The sequence below is a fragment of the Drosophila elegans genome, unplaced genomic scaffold, assembly GCF_018152505.1.
Source record: "Drosophila elegans isolate 14027-0461.03 unplaced genomic scaffold, ASM1815250v1 contig_397, whole genome shotgun sequence".
Taxonomy (NCBI): Eukaryota; Metazoa; Arthropoda; class Insecta; order Diptera; family Drosophilidae; genus Drosophila; species Drosophila elegans.
The window spans coordinates 1,371,856-1,388,903 of record NW_024545782.1 but is presented as its reverse complement, the minus strand read 5'-3'; the positions used below and the strand labels follow the sequence as shown (position 1 = coordinate 1,388,903).

General features: G+C 37.0%; 1 protein-coding gene across 1 annotated transcript; it reads right to left on the bottom strand.

Moving 5' to 3' along the window:
- Window positions 1-788: 788 nt before the first annotated feature.
- LOC108146989 (tyrosine-protein phosphatase non-receptor type 21) lies at window positions 789-16,690 on the bottom strand. Its single transcript, XM_041708774.1, has 7 exons — window positions 16,339-16,690; window positions 8,554-10,501; window positions 5,953-6,817; window positions 2,033-2,251; window positions 1,783-1,959; window positions 1,403-1,726; window positions 789-1,343 (listed from the first exon to the last, which is right to left on the bottom strand). Exons 1-7 carry the CDS (start codon window positions 16,421-16,423, stop codon window positions 1,215-1,217), a joined length of 3,747 nt encoding a protein of 1,248 aa, XP_041564708.1. The 5' UTR covers window positions 16,424-16,690; the 3' UTR covers window positions 789-1,214.
- Window positions 16,691-17,048: the final 358 nt, after the last annotated feature.

Genomic DNA, 17,048 nt, shown 5'->3' with positions numbered 1-17,048 from the left:
TCACATAATTCAGCAGGTAATCACAAAGTTTTTTTTTAATTTATTGACATGTCAGACGCTTTTAATTTTATTAAAATCGGAAAACTATATCAAATAGTTGCCATAGGAACTATCGAATAATTGAGCTGCAAATCATCAAAGCTTCAAGTTTTTAAGCCTTTACGCAAGTAAATGATAATTTTAATGTTTTCAAGAATATTTCATTTTGGCAAAAGCTGCAAGGGTATATGAACATCGGCTTGCCAAAGTTAGCTTCCCTACTTGTTTTTATATAACAATTTTTTAATAAAAAGTTTACCGTGATTTTTTAAGCTAAATTCGCGCTGTATACTTTAAAGTGCTTAGAAAATAGAAAAAAAAAAAAAAAATGTTTCGTGATTACCTTCAAAAATTCATCATCTTTAAAATGCATACACATTTTTTTTCTAAAAATGAAATTACGAGTTCATGTTCACCGCAAACCAACTTTTTTCAATGCCACTCAATTCACGGTCACCGGCTTGTTTTTCAATATTTTTATTTGAAGACATTGCCACATCCTAAATCTCTGGCTTTTATAGTTCCGAAATTTTGACGTCAATACGATCGGTCAGACAGATGGGCACATGGACAAGACTAGATCAACTCGGTTTTTGGACCTGATCATGAATATATACATTAAAAGGTTGGAAACGCTTTCTTCAACCTGTTAAATTCTTTTAAACGAATAAAAAATACCATTTCTCTCTAACGAGTAATGAGTAAATATTCCATTTCATGTTATCTTGGTTAAAAAAAACAGTAGCAAATTTATGGTTATTTTTTATTAATTTGTTATTTTTTGTTTAGGATTTTTATAAAATATAAGGCTCTAAGCCAAAGCACACTTATGTGGCTGTGGTTAGTTAACTGGCGTTTTAATAGGCTTACCAAAAGATCTACCTTATCGCTAAATATATTTTTAGGAAGTAGCCGCTTTAAGGGGTTTAGGTAACAAATCTGAGCTTAAAAACCAGTTACTATAGAAATGTAACAATATTAAAGATTAACAGCTGCCAATTAAAAACAATATTTCTGAACAAAATAATACATGTTTAAAAGGTAATATTTTTGTGGCTTAAGCTTAAAGTATAACTAGCTTTGTTAGTTAGTTTAAAATAAAATTGTTAAATAAATTTAAGCTTAAACAACGAAAGAACACATTAGCCAAGATTCACCTTTTGTTCAAAATCAACTTAAATTAACCTCGTGCGTTTTAAATACGTAATGAGAAGACTGTATATAAACTTGTATTGCGCCAAGGAAGGTATAATGCTGTCCCGCTGATGCCGCAGCTGGCCAATAACACGAGGTATATCTAAGTCCTGCAATGGTCGAAAAGAGATTTAAAAAAAAATTCAATTCAATTCTTTTTACCGCTAACCTCGTTGTGATCCAAAGTATAAAGCAGAAGATCCGCAGTAAGGGTTACGCCCGAACGTCCACCGCCTTCCAGGCAGTGTATAAGTACCGGTGGGTTTGTGTTATGTCCCGGCGGAACTTCTTGGGATGATGCTAGTCTTACTGAGTTTAACTCTTCGAGAAAGTCAAGAAAGTGATTTACATCGCTGGGACAATTTTGCTCCGCCCAGTCTGCATACTGCAGATACCAGACGGAACGGTACCGACGTGATGGTACATGGTACAGGCGTAACTTTATGGTGGTGCAGCGATCGGTGGTTTGTGAGAATTCCTGATACACTTGGAACTGAAAATAAGAAAGATTGACTAAAAAGATTGGGCATATCATTAGAATTCACAAACTTGTCCAAACTCCAGACGCTGCTGACTGCTGAGGGGAATATAGCTCATATCCTCAGTTAGTTGGACCACCAAATACACATCTGCCTCCCAGACACACTGCCAAAAGATGCGCATATTTAGCGGTTTTTGCGGGGATTGGCCCACAATGTAAAATCGCTGCTTAGTGCCGACTGTGGCCTAAAATATACAAAGCATTTTGTTTAGTTCTTCATAGTTATATTATTTGACTTTGCATTAAAAGTTAACGCACAGATATGTAAGATGCATTAACGTAACCATGACGATTTTCCATCGATGGCGTCAGTCGCACTCTGTTGTCATCGTAGGGTAAAAAGTTTGGGTCGTGGTTCTTTGGCTCATTCTCTTCCAGCAGGGCGCACTCGTATAGTGCGTGCTCCCTTCGCTTCGGTATGCGTTCAAACTCCATAAATAACTGCGAGTCAGTTAGCTTCTCGTCTAGTATTTGGCACTGGAATTAGCAACAAGAGCATAATTTTTTGCTGGTTGATTGTTTTTACAAGTAACAAATCTTTGAAATCAAATGGCTTTTGTTTGGTAACATTTTTAAGTCAGCTTGATACATTATAAAAATAAAAACAGCCATTAACAAAAAAACAAACAAAACAAGTAAATATAGGCTGGGCTTAGAACCTAGGACGATTATAGCTACCCAACGCTTAATGTTTCGAGAAATTTACACACTGGGCTATCAAGAGCGTTGATAAGCGATAGTTTCGTTTGACTATCGTATTTGCGTACCCTGGGGAAGCCTAATATCTAAAGTCTAACATGTCTGCGTAAACACAAGATACCACATGTCAAATCACCAATCTCTAGCTTTTATAGTTTCCGAGATCTTCACGTTAATACGGACAGACAGGGATAGATTAACTCTGATATTGATCCAGATCAATAATATATATCCTTTATATGGTCGGAAATGATTCTTTCTAACTGTTACTTCATTTTCAACGAATTCAGTATACCTTCTTACTCTACGATTTACAGGTACAACAAGAAGGAATAATATAAGATAGCCGCTTCTTGGCTAACCAATTTCAAAACAAACTGGACACTAGAAAAAATCAGGTTTTATCATGCGCCGTATGCCGAACGCTAACACTTCTTTTGCTCAATATAAAAAAATAAATAAAATAAAACAAGAAAGGAAGAAAGCTTTGGCAAGCCGAAATTCATATACCTTTCAGTCATTTCAAAAATTAAATATTCTTGAAATCAATATTTTTATGATTTACTTGCCTATATGTTTAAAAGCATTGAAGCTATGATGATTTGCAGCTCAATTAATAGTTCGTAAGACAGCTATACGATATCGTTTTCCGATTTTAATATAATTAAAAGTGTAATTCTTAACTGTCAAATTATTAATAAGTCAAAAAGAATTAAAAAAAATTACAAAATATAAATATTTTAATAATAATAATATTTTGATATTTTTATTGTTTTTATGGGAGCTCTATGATATAGTCGTCCGATTTTGATGAAATTTAAACCGTAGTTCTAAAATATTTAACCATTACTATGTCTCGAAGAAGTAAAAAAAAATTAAAAGTTCTAATTTTTTTATTTATTTTTTTCCGATTGTTTCTATGCGAGCTTTATGCTATTGTCGTCCGTTCCGACTTATGTACTACCTGCAATAGAAATACAACTTTTGGGAATGTATATTGCTTCAGCAAATAGCTTTAAAACTAAGAGACTAGTTTGCGAAGAAACAGACGGACGAACATGGCTAGATCGACTCTCCTAATGTTGCTAATCAAGATATATAAGGTCAACTAAAAAGTAATCCATTATTTGAACAATAGATAACTTTAGTGATCTATATCTCGCTTGTATAAATCCAATTTAATTTAAGAAGGTGGCGTTAGAAAGTTGAGCTTTCGTGCTATAAAAGCTTTTTAGAAAAGTTTTGTGATCGGTAACACAAACGCTTTGAGATCTCGATAAATACGGAGACCGGCAAAGAAAAAATTGACAAGGGCGAAAACGCAAGCCAGGCAACTAAAAATGTAGAAAAAATATGGTGCTTATTCGAAATAAATCGTTTAATTCTAACCATAAAAAATGCTTTGAATTTCATGTACATATGATGGATTATTTTTAACTTGACCTTATATATACCTTATAGAGTCGGAAATGTCTCCTTCACTGCGTTGCAAATTTGCGACTAAACTTATAATACCCTCTGCAAGGGTATAAAAATGTGTGTCTATAGATTTTGACCGTATATATAACAAAATTTACTAAGACTTTACGAGTTGATAAAGCCATGTCCATTTGTTTTTATACTGATTTCGAGCTCAGTTTGAAACTTTTGAAATCGGATCGGAAATCTGTTTTTGGTTTTAGCTCTAAAAGAATGTTTTTATATTATCTAAATTCTATTCTTTGAATTTTTATCAAATTTGGTTGACTGTATCATATAGCTCCCACATATTTGTTATACTGACCATATATTTCTATGACGATTACGTATTTGTATGCTTTAAATCCACCAAAGCGCAAAGTATAAAGTGGTGAAGGTAGAACCTAATATTTTTTCATACAAAAAATAAACACTACAATTTACACTGATCAATTTCAAATATCTTACCGACCCGAACGACTAAATCCAATAGCTGCCATATGAAATATCGGTTAAAATTCTATAAATTTTGGTTCTTTATAAGAAATATATGTATATCTCTTTCTCTTTGCCTAAAATATTGATTTTATGTAGTTTCGTATTGATCCCTAGAGTGTAAGTGTATTAAAATTTCAGCAATCCGATGTCAATCCGTTCTCGTAATATTCAATTTTTGTTTGTCTATTAATTTTAGTATTCTTTGCACTCTGTTGTTTTCTTTATGTTTTTTAAATTTTCTAAAAGAAAACGGCAATGCCGCTCTGATATTATTTAATAAAAATTTAAATAATAATGTTTTCTATTTATGCCTATTGTGTTTGAAAAATTGGTCTCAAACTTTAACGACATAATTATTTCAAATACATTTTCAAAGAAAAATAGATACCAAGAAATAATAGATTTTTTTTAAATTTCTCGATTTGTTTCTGAAGACAAATTGAGTCGTATCTGGCAAAGCTATATATCGTTTTATAGTTTGGTTGGATCTTGACAGCATCTGTCAAATAAGTTTCCTTGCTCATATAAGTTTCCCCGCTCAAAATTTACAATCGAGTTTACAAGCTCTAAAATTCAATCAATTTTAAAATGTTTTTTCGAAAAACGATTAGTGACTCATTAATCACATGTGAAAATACCAACCGTTAAAGATCTTGGTCAAAGCACGGTGAGCCGTCTTAAATGGTCGCAAAGTCAGGATAGATTTAATGGTGGGATGGCAAAGGAATCATTCATTATGAAGTGGCCCTGTGGCCAAACCACTAGTTCTGACCTACCTAGTGGAAAGGTTGAAGATTGCACTTGTAAATCGTAGAGGAATTCTGTCCCTGCATGACAACTCTAATAATCGAACAATATGGTACGTATAGCTAGGTATCATATAGGTATCAGACAATGCTAACTTTGTTAAAATAATCGTCAAAGATCAATAAAAAAAACCGGTATGGCATTACCAAAAAACTTGGTTTTGCCGATCTGATTTCATAGTAAATAATGCTTGCTATTTATATCGTTAAAGTTTGACAGCGCACACTGTGCCAGAAATGTAATTTCTTGACCAAAAATCTCACAATTTTTTATCTAAGTTTAAATAAAGCAGATTACACTAGTTTACAAAATGAAAAAAAGCATCATAGTGTAAGTTGTTTGTCACACTATGAAAACCGCGTGTTGTATGTACGTTACCCATCTAAGTGTACTATAGAGTCCTTGAACGGTACAACTAGTTTGCGAGGAAGTGGACAGGCGGATGTGTATAAATCGACTTCGCTGATGCTTCCATTAAATTCTAAGTAAAAATGGAGCAAGAACTGCAAGAACTGGGGAACGTTTTGTCAATTGCATTTGTAAAGCAGTGGGGCGGCGACCACTTCTCAGCGCCACAACTTTGAATTTAGCTATACCTAAACCTTGATAAAAATTTCTAAACTACTTGGTGTTTTTTAAACAAGAAAAGAAAATTATTTTTAAGGGGATATATTTTACCTATGACTAAACCCAGTGCTCGGTTAGTTATGACCTACCAGCTTGTCCTTAGAAAATCTCCCGGAAATGGGATGCGGCTTGCTAACGCCCGTGGACCAACGATTTGGCAGGTTGAGGTCATCTTGGGCCAGCTTTAACTTTGCCGCCAGCTTGGCGTGCTGACTTACTGTCAAGGCCTTTTCCCTGCCCAGCGTGGCAGACTTCTGCTTCTCGGGTGTTTTGCTTCGCGACAAGAAGTTCCAGCGCTTCTTGCGCTTTAAATCCTTGCTGGCCGCTGACGATGACGTGGTGTCCAGCGTCGAATTAAAAGCGGAAGAGGTGGACGCCGAAGTGTTAGAAGAAAGATTCATGGCACATAATTGCTGTTGCAGTGATTCTCCCGGCCAGTTCGCCTCAACTGCTGTCGACTTATTAAGGCTGGCTGTGAAGGAATTTTGACGTGGCGGAGTCGTGGTTCCCATATTCGGAGCAGCACTGGCGGCTCTGGTGGAGCGCTTAGGGGCCTGCGGCTCCAGGAAAAGCAGTTCTGTCTCTGCCGCCCGGTCCGCCCCGTACTTCTTTATGTTGTCGTCATCAGGCTGGGAATTAACTGTAACACTGACCAGGTTATTCGTGCTGGCGTTCCTTGCAACTGGAACAGGAACAACACTTGGGGCAGACTGTATGGACGAAGCTCGCTGGCGCATAGTCTCGGTATGAACGGCCCCAGAGCTGTCGTCAGAGGCTCGCTGTGGTAGAGGAACATTCTCGTATATGGGCTCGATGGAACCGTTCAGCAAGCTCCGCTGAAGGAGAGCGGGCGTGGTCGACTTATGCGTAGAAGCTGCCAACGGCGGTGGTAGCGGACTGCTGGCTGGCGGTGGGACGGATGGGCGATATCCACTTGGAGGCAGGGTAGGCGAACTGCAATATTTATAGAGCGTCGAAATAAAATATTAATTTAAAACGTCCACATAGAACAGAAATGACTAAAGAACCTCTAAACAGTCGTGAGCAACAATATTAAGGTATAAATTTAAGGGTAAGTGGCATCTTAAGATATTTACAAGAAATCTGTGATAATCAGAAATATTACTAGGTGTCAATACTTGAGGGGCATACAGAAATAAGCTTGACTGCTCAAAGATGGCACATGAGTGGCCAAAATAAAAATAGATTAATATAACATAACTATGGGGGGTATTCTGGTTTAGACGTCTGAATTTTTGGTATTTTTTTCAAGAAAGTTAAAAAGGGTTTTAAAAACATTTTTAATATAAAATTTTTTATATGTTTTGTATTAACATTTTAAGAATACAAAAAAAAAAAATAAATAAATAAAAAAATAAAAAAAAACCCAAAAAAAAAAAACAATATCTATCATCTATCTGGTATTTTTTCATATCAAGTGTTGGGGTGTTATTGTGTTTTGTGTAATTAACTTTGTATTACCATACCGTTAATTCCACCGTGTATGCAATATATGAGATGCTTATTTTTACTTGTTTGTACAACAAGACTAAGTTGCCAGAGCGTGTACACAATATTATAATTCATGTACAACTTCGTGAAAATTAAAAAAATTATTACAAAATGTTTTTTACCTTTGTTGTACATTACCTATTTACTTATTTTCTCAAATACCTTTTACCTTATCTAGATCCAAAAAAACTAGAATTTGTCTTTAACTAGTATTTTCGAACGTAACAAATTAATATGTTCGAAAAATCAAATTGCTATTAAGCATACCAGATTGATACGCTGCTCATATCGGAAAAATAAATTAAAAATAATTATAACCCACCTGTTTTTAAATTTTTTTGTTTAAGATAATGGTTTATATTTAATTAAAATCGGACTATATTATAAGCTCCAATAAGAAAAATCGGAATATTAAAAAAAAAAAAAAAAAAAGAAAGGAAGCAAACTTTGGCAAGCCGAAGTTCATATACCCTTGCAGCTATTGCAAAAATTAAATATTCTTGAAAACATTAAAATTATGGTTGATTGTATGTTTACATTGAAGCTATTTGAAGCTTATTTGATAGTTCCTATGGCAACTATATGATATCGTTTACCGATTTTAATAAAATTTAAAGCGTAATTCTGAACTGTCAAATTATTAAAGAAATCATAAAGAATTTCTAAAAAAAAAACAAAAAAATTCAAATTCAATTTCGGATTGAGATGATCGAGGTGACGTTGGGCGCACCGGCCCCAACACATTCACCATCTCTCCGGAACCAAATGACTTTTTAAAACTCTTAGTATTCACAGCCTCTTATAAAAGTTCTTAAGAGGCTGTGAAGTTATTTTCTTTGTTTTTGAGTTCTAATTAGATTTTTTAAGGTTAGTAAGACTACAATGTTAGTACTTAGGGAGCAGTGTTTTTGTTCCTTGTTTTCCCTGCATAAAAGGATACCACTTCAGATCTTCCCAACCCAGTTCAATGCTTATATCAGGTTCATCGCAATGCATTCTGGAAGCGACCCTAAACTGCTTACTTCTTGAGACTTGCTGTTAAATAGCACGCCCAAAAGTGTTATAAAGTCGATCGACAAAAACAGTAAGATTCTTTTTGGGTTATGCTTAGCATTTAACCGAGTACAACCTTTTCCAATTCTATTAAAATTACTCTGACTAATGCAAGCTCCGCTTACCTCTGTGTGTCCACGACCGCCGCAGCTGCAGCAGCTGCTTGGCTCATCGCTGACTGACGCAGCTGTGACATTATGGACGGTTGCTCCTCAATCATGTTGAGGTTCTCGAAAGTGCCGTGCGCAGGCAGGTAAGGCTGCGAGTGCCCCATGTGGCTCACATGCTGGTACTGGTGAAGCATAGTGGCTCCGGAGGAGGTGGGAATGTTTCCGGCATGTGCCCCAGCGGCCATAGCCAAGTACTGGCCGCCATTGAAGAGTGTACGGTTGGAGACTAGATCCGGAGATGAGCCGCTTACATAGTTCCGGTAGCCCTGCAGCGGACGGGGCGTAGCCACTGCCAAATCAGGCGTGGAGGAAGAACTCAGCCTATTGACGTACGGCGGCGGCACCTTTTGACGCATTAGTTGCATACGCTGTGAGAGCTCCAAATACGCCTGCGCCGTACTCATGGGCTGTATATGTGACTGCGGTTGCTGATGTTGCATAGGATACAGGTTGATGTGGTGATGCAGGGCAGCAGCCGGCTGTGCCACATCTGGATAACGATGCGCAGTCAGGTGACCATATAGCAAGTTTTCGTTATGCAAGCCTGTATTGTGGACATCCGGCTGGGACCCCGCATAGTAGGCATTCCCAGGAGCGGCCAATGCAACTGTCACGTTGTGCAGCTCAGCCGAGGGTGTGCGGTACTTTAGTTGCACTGCTGTCTCATAGTCTGGTGCAGGACGGTATGTGGGAAGCATCGCTTTGAGTCGCTCCCGGTCCTCGTTATTGTTGTTGTTGCTGCTTCCATGGTGTAGCATGCCACTGCTGCTGTGCAGGTTGCTGTTGCTTAGGTCTAGGCAGGACCTGCTTTGACCTAGTAGCTGGCTGGCGCTGGCGGCCAGCGAAATGTTCGATGAGATCAACTGATGCTGTTTCTGAACCTGTTGTTGCTGCTGAACATGTTGCTGCTGATGCTGTTGTGATTGCTCGGCTGATTCGACGTAGTCGTAATCCACGTAACCGACAGTATCCACCCCCACCTGACCGCTCTCCACATCTGCACCACTTCCCAGGCTCGGAGGTGTGGCGGTGTCAATGTAGCGCTTAAAGAACTTATGTTGGCTGATGGTGAGCTTCCAGAAGTAGCGCGCCATGTCGGCCTCGGCGAAAATAAAGCTGCCCACAATGCTGCCGCCACCGTCCAACTTGTTTTGCTCGATCTTGATCGTGCGCTTGTCGATTGTCACCGTGTGGAAGTCCTTCCACGGAAAATACTGGCGCCCATTGTCCGCATTGACCACCATCCCGTTGATGGCGAGGCCCAGCAGCAGATCATTGCCGAGCGTGTCTTTGGCGGCGAAACGTTCCTCCCCATAACCATCAAGCTGCTGGCAGCATTGTATGTACATCTCCTCCGCCTGACTCTGACCGCGTTGGGTCAGACCTGCCTGCTGCTGCAGCACCTCCGCGATTAGACCCTCCAACATGCTGTCGTCGTTAGCCAAGCCCTGCATGTTGCGCGGCAGGACCAGCGATTTTTTCAAATAGTCCTTGCTCTGCTTGTCGCCCTGGTAGGTGTCGTACTCCGCCTGTCGGCAGTAGAGCGCAAGCAGAATGGCCGTGCGGATGTCGCAGGTAATGCGGCCTTCGTAGATGTCGCTCTTGAGCTGCAAAAAGTAGTAGAAGCGCGTGGCCTCGTCGCTCAGGTGGCGAACGCCCGTTGTCACGTAGTGGCGCACACGCAAGTATATTTTCGGCCCTGCCGCGTACTTTTCCAGCTGCCGGCTGAGCGAGCGCTCAAGGTCAATCCATTTAAACTCGTCTTCCTTGTCCTTACCCTTGACCAAGTAGCGCAGTCCGAAAAACTCTGGCTGCTGAATCAAGAGGCGCTGGCAAACGTTGTCCAGGCACTCCAGCCCTTTGCTCTCCGCGCTGATCGTGCAATCCACTGTGCTGGAGGTGTCTGCAATGGAAATGACAGTGAAAACGTACTCTGACCATCGGTTAAAACGACTAAAAGACGTAGCTTCTAATTTGTTATGTGTTCTGTTTATAGGTGATAATATATAAGTTCTGCTTGAGTAAATATTTTTTTAATCATAGCGCTTACTTATGAATCGGAGCGCTAGTCACAGCAACAATCACGACATTGTGTTGTTGTTTTTTGTTTTGAATTATTTTTAAGTGCTTAGCATAAGCTCAAGACTACATATATCAATTTTGTTTGAAAACTGAATAGAGTTTTTGGTATTGTTTTATGTTAAGTAAACGAAAAAACAAAACTTAAAAATGTCAGTCGCACCTTTTTGGGAAGAACTAATCTTTTTATTTCCTTCTATCCTTCCGTCTGTCCGTCCGTCTGTTGGTTTGTCTTTCCGTTTCTACGAAAACTAGTTTCTTAGCTTTAGAGCTATATGCATGAAACTTTTCCAAAAGTTGTCTTTTTTTTGCAGGTAGTATATAAGTCGGAACGAGCCGGATCGGACGACTATAGCATATAGCTCCCATAGGAACGATCGGAAAAATAAATTTAAAAAAAATATAACTTTGCTGTTTTTAAAGAAATGAATCCAACCGGTCCTTTTCGGTGGAACAGGTTCTACAAAGTACGTCCTTCGACCACCAAATACGAAGTATCTGTCAAATCATATAGTCAAAACAGTAAAGAACAATGGCTTTCAAATGTTAGTGTGGGCGCTGTTTTTAATTTAGCGAAGTAATACAGATACTTTTTAAGAACTAACTTTTTTCTGCTAAGTCCACCAGGAACAGAGTTATAAAGGGCATTTTCGAAGTTTTAAAAAATGGTTTTCCCGTCGAGCACCGAATTCGCAGTTTTGAGCCATAATTAGCACCAAATTAGCACGACATTTTGGAATAGAAATTAACCCGATCGAAGCAATGCGTGGTGGGGCTTGATTGACCTGTTTAAGAGTCATGGGTGCAGATACCCATTGAACGTTGCCAGGACTTAGGTGACTGAATGACACGTAGATGCGAGCCAATGAGGGACACACAACAAAGTGTATTGAACTATGTTCACATATCGAATGCACACTGTACTCGGTGTTATACATTAATATAAGTTCAAACACATTGTAGCACTTGGCCACAGCACTTACATACAAATCTAAGACCCAAGAAGTTCCCAAAGTGACATTTCAGACTCAGCATAATTGCCATGCGCGACCACTGTGTCTCCAAGTGAACATAATACCCCTCTCTCCCCTTGGTGGAGATGGATGGACGTTTTAACATTTAAGCATTCGACAAAACAAATACACTTATTAAATGATCCCAATCGGACCGCTTCATCCAGGTATTTTGCCTTCACAGACATTTGTGTCTCAACGTGCCAAATGGCATTTATTTATTATTTATTTAGGCGAATGCATATTCATTTTTCGTCACATAACTTGATATCAGATATTTTGTATGTTGGAGGTGCGATCGTCACGACTTTTACTAATTTAATTTTAACAAACTACGTTTGGCAAGACTTTAAAGATGTGCATAAAGTTAGCAGTACAACTTTCAAAATCTAAACCTTTTTTTTTACCATAATTTGCCGTTAATTATCCGCAAATTATTCGTGAAAGAAAAAAATTTGCCGCTCAATTTATTTAAAAGTTATCCAATGTTAACTTGATATCAAGTTAGCAGTACACAAAATTAAACTTTAACTTTTCGAAAAATTTCTTTTGCAGGAATTTGCCGTTAATTATCCGTAAATTATTCGTGAAAGAATTAAATTTGCCGCTCGTGTTTTAATATTTTTTAAAGCAATAACAAACAAAATTTAACACATGCATACAAATACATATAAAACACGCGGCCGCCGACATGGCTCTGCCAACGTCGTCGCCCAAGGCGCAGAATTCTAAACATTGTTTAGAGTGGGGGAACGCAGTTTTTTTTACATATATGGACATTAGTAAACTAACTATTTAATTAATCAATTAATTAAAAACCATCAATATTAAAATATGCTCCCATCCACTGTAGACAATGTTTTTCTAAGCTGCAGATTTCGCGGGAGTTTTGCGTTTTGACGCCGACGTGAGCAGAGCTCTGTCGGCGTCGACGTTTTAAATGACACACACGGTCAAACACACACTCATTGATCTGTTCGCACGTCTTTGTGTTAGTAATTTGCACGGCGAAACTTATCAATATGTGTGTGTATTATCTTTCCGACTGAGCAGCTGCAGCGCAGCGGCAGAGGTCGACACGTACATTGTTAACCCGCAGCATGTTATTGAGTGGGTGGCGACCACTGTGTCGTGTTCTGCCGCCGCGCTGATTTAAAACGTCGACGCCGACAGAGCTCTGCTCACGTCGACGTCAAAACGCAAAACTCCCGCGAAATCTGCAGCTTAGAAAAACATTGTCTACAGTGGATGGGAGCATATTTTAATATTGATGGTTTTTAATTAATTGATTAATTAAATAGTTAGTTTACTAATGTCCATATATGTAAAAAAAAACTGCGTTCCCCCACTCTGAACAATGTTTAGAATTCTGCGCCTTGGGCGACGACGTTGGCAGAGCCATGTCGGCGGCCGCGTGTTTTATATGTATTTGTATGCATGTGTTAAATTTTGTTTGTTATTGCTTTAAAAAATATTAAAACACGAGCGGCAAATTTTATTCTTTCACGAATAATTTACGGATAACTAACGGCAAATTCCCGCAAAAGAAATTTTTCGAAAAGTTAAAGTTAAGTTTTGTGTACTGTTAACTTGATATCAAGTTAGCAGAACACAGGGTTTGTTTTAAAAAAAAATAGTAAAACACGAGCGGCAAATTTTATTCTTTCACGAATAATTTACGGATAATTACCGGCAAATTCCTGCAAAAGAAATATTTCGAAAAGTTAAAGTTTAGTTTTGTGTACTGTTAACTTGATATCAAGTTAGCAGAACACAGGGTTTGTTTTAAAAAAAATATATTAAAACACGAGCGGCAAATTTTATTCTTTCACGAATAATTTACGGATAATTAACGGCAAATTCCTGCAAAAGAAATTTTTCGAAAAGTTAAAGTTTAGTTTTGTGTACTGTTAACTTGATATCAAGTTAGCAGAACACAGGGTTTGTTTTAAAAAAAAAATAGTAAAACACGAGCGGAAAATTTTATTCTTTCACGAATAATTTACGGATAATTAACGGCAAATTCCTGCAAAAGAAATTTTTCTAAAAGTTAAAGTTTAGTTTTGTGTACTGCTAACTTGATATCAAGTTAGCAGAACACAGGGTTTGTTTAAAAAAAAAAAATAGTAAAACACGAGCGGCAAATTACTTTACGGATAATTAACGGCAAATTCCTGCAAAAGAAATTTTTCGAAAAGTTAAAGTTTAATTTTGTGTACTGCTAACTTGATATCAACATTGGATAACTTTTAAAAAAATTGAGCGTCAAATTTTTTTCTTTCACGAATAATTTACGGATAATTAACGGCAAATTATGGTAAAAAAAAATGTTTAGATTTTAAAAGTTGTACTGCTAACTTTATGCACATACTTTAAAGCTTAACTAACAAGAAATAAAGCTATCTTTGGCAAGTCAAAAATTGTATACCCTTGCAGCTATTCCAAAAAATTTTAAAACAACAATATTCCGATTTTTATGATTGCGTTGTCCGATTTTGATAAAATTAGAACCGTAATTCTGAAACAATAAGCTTTTAATTTTTATCGAAGTATATTCAAATCAATTAAAAAACAGCGAAGTTATAATTTTTTCATATATTTTTCCAATTGCTCACATGGGAGCTGTTTGATCTACTCATCCGATCCGTCTCGTTTTAACTCTTACTAATAAGCATTAAAACTGATAGGCTAGTTTGCGTAGAAACGAGTCTACTCTCCTAGTGATCCTGATAGGGTCAGGCATGTGTCCTTTTGACTGAAATTATAATACCATTTGTAAGGATATAAATTTTAATAAGAAAGTTGTGAGCCAGACCTCAATAGAACATTTTTAATTTTATTAAAATCGGAATACGATATCATATTGCTGCCATAGGAACTATCGAATAATTATGCTGCAAATCATCATAGCTTCAATGTTTTTAAACATATACGCAAGTCAATCATAATTTTAAGGTTTTCAAGAATATTTAATTTTTGCAATAGCTACATATACGAACTTCGGCTTGCCGAAGTTTGCTTCCTTTCTTGTTTTTTATTTATTTTTATTTTATTTATATTGTTCTCATGGGAGCTATATGATATAGTCGTCCGATCCTTAGAAAGTCATAACATTCTAACTTAAAAAACACCAAAGTTATGTCAATTCCGAACGTTTAGTTATTTGGCAGCTATACGATATAGTCGGCTGATCCTTATGTATTTTGTAGTTCGGTTCAATTGACAAAAAATACAATCCATTCTTATTTAAAAAACACCAAAGTTATGGCATTTTCGATCTCTCAGTTATATGGAAGTTATAGGATAGCGATAGCACATTTAGAAGTATTTATGGCCCTGGCTCCATACATGGCATGGTTGTATTCTAGCTTTATATACGCGTCCAACGACACCACAAATATCTCTTTCCGATACTCCGTTAAAAAGATATTCAATAAGCAAGACAAATACAGAATTTTTTCCGTTTTTGGTTTGTAACCCTGAAACCAATTTTACTGTATTAAGCAGATCGAGTTGAAAAACTTTTGTTCTTCCATTTTTCGGAAAACCCACTTGTTTAGCGGAAAAACGGCTAAAAAAGCTAGATTTCACACGCCCACAACTTAAATAAAAATAAAGTAATTTTTTTGGTAAAATAAACGTAACAAAATGTAATATCAGAAGTTGTTGGACTTAAAGGTGCGGACGTCACGTTAATTTTACCTAGTCCAGAGGTGTTTTTGTCTGATACGCATATAACACTGGTTTATAAACTTAAGTTGATTAAATTCTCCAGAGATCAAACCTTGATTTACCAGTCCAGATGGACTCCCTCCAAATTTTTTGTAATATACTATTTTTAACATTTTTAAGAGTTGGGCAAACGATTTCTTTAGCTTCTGAAATTCAAAAAGGTGGGTAATTTATTTTTTCGAAAAAATTATTTTTGCCCCGTCGTCAATCGGTGGGAAAAAGTGGTTAAAAATTGGGCAAACGATTCCGCTTATCAAATTCTTTGAGCTTAATTTTTTTTTTACACATAGCTTTATTGCTTTTATAAATATAAAATAAAAACTGAAAATGCTCTTTGTTGTTCATAAAAGTTTGTCCAAAAATTTAAATATGTTTGGATTTTTTTCCTTTGTTTATTTAACTAATTTTGAAATACAGAAACCAGCAGTAACAAAATAGGAAGCTTACTTCGGCATGCCGAAGTTTTTATTGCTTTACAGTCATTACAAAAATTTAATATTCTATTCTAGCTTTGTCGTTTTTCCACAAGTATTTTTCGAACGTTCTATGGCAGCTTTATGTTATTGCTGTCCAATTTTATAACCATAACTATATCCTAAAGTTTATTTGTAAAAACAACGATTTTATAATTCTTTCATTCACTTTTTTGCTATTGTTGAATTGGGAACTATGAGATTTAGTCGTACTCTCTGCGAGGGTATAAACACGGTAGTGAGCAAAATTTTTGCCAACTTAATTTGAAATCCAGTTAAGTGGAAAACAGGCGTCCCCTTAAGTCCGAATAAATAAATCAACAAGTGTAACAGGCGGCAGCGGCAGCTGCCAAGTTTTGGCTCTGTCACCGAGTGGTTGTTTCTATTGCGTCTACTGTTATTGTTTTAGGTGCTACGCCCCTTGCACGGTAGGGTTTACTCACCCAGCAGGTGATGCACTGATATAACAAACAAGCTCTTCGACGTAACATTGTACTGGCGACATTTCTTCAAGAACTTCAGTGGCATTTCCAAACCGCGCGCTGCCTTTTGATCGAGTGGGGCTCCGCTAGCTTATTAGTTGGCTAAAACAACAGCACCATCGAGGCTAAAAAACACGCTTTTAATTATCCCAAATTAATTCGACGGCTAAGGCACTTTGGCACGCACGTTGCGTGGTCAAAACGGTTGACCAAAGCAAACTTAGCGCTGCTCTGAACAAAGAATTAACAAAAGAATAACCAAAAACTAAAACGAAGTGGGCTCGTAGTGGTGATATTGATGTTAGTGACTACCTTTGTCTTTGGCAGCGAATTGATCGATAGGCGACATCAACTATCGATAAGGCTTTGCACCGTGAACTCCAAATACCAAATAATAATATTTATATTAATTAAAGAACAAGAAAGAAAGCAAACTTCGACATATGGAATATCATATAGCCTTGAAGCTATTGCAAAAATTAAATACTTTTGAAAACTTTAAAATTATGATTTACTTGCGTATACATATGTTGAAAAACATTGAAGCTATGATGATTTGCAGCTCAATTATTAGATAACTAATTTATATATTTTTATTATTGCTATGGGAGCTATGTGATATAGTCGACCGATTTTGATGAAATTTAAACCGTTATTCTAAAATATTTAAC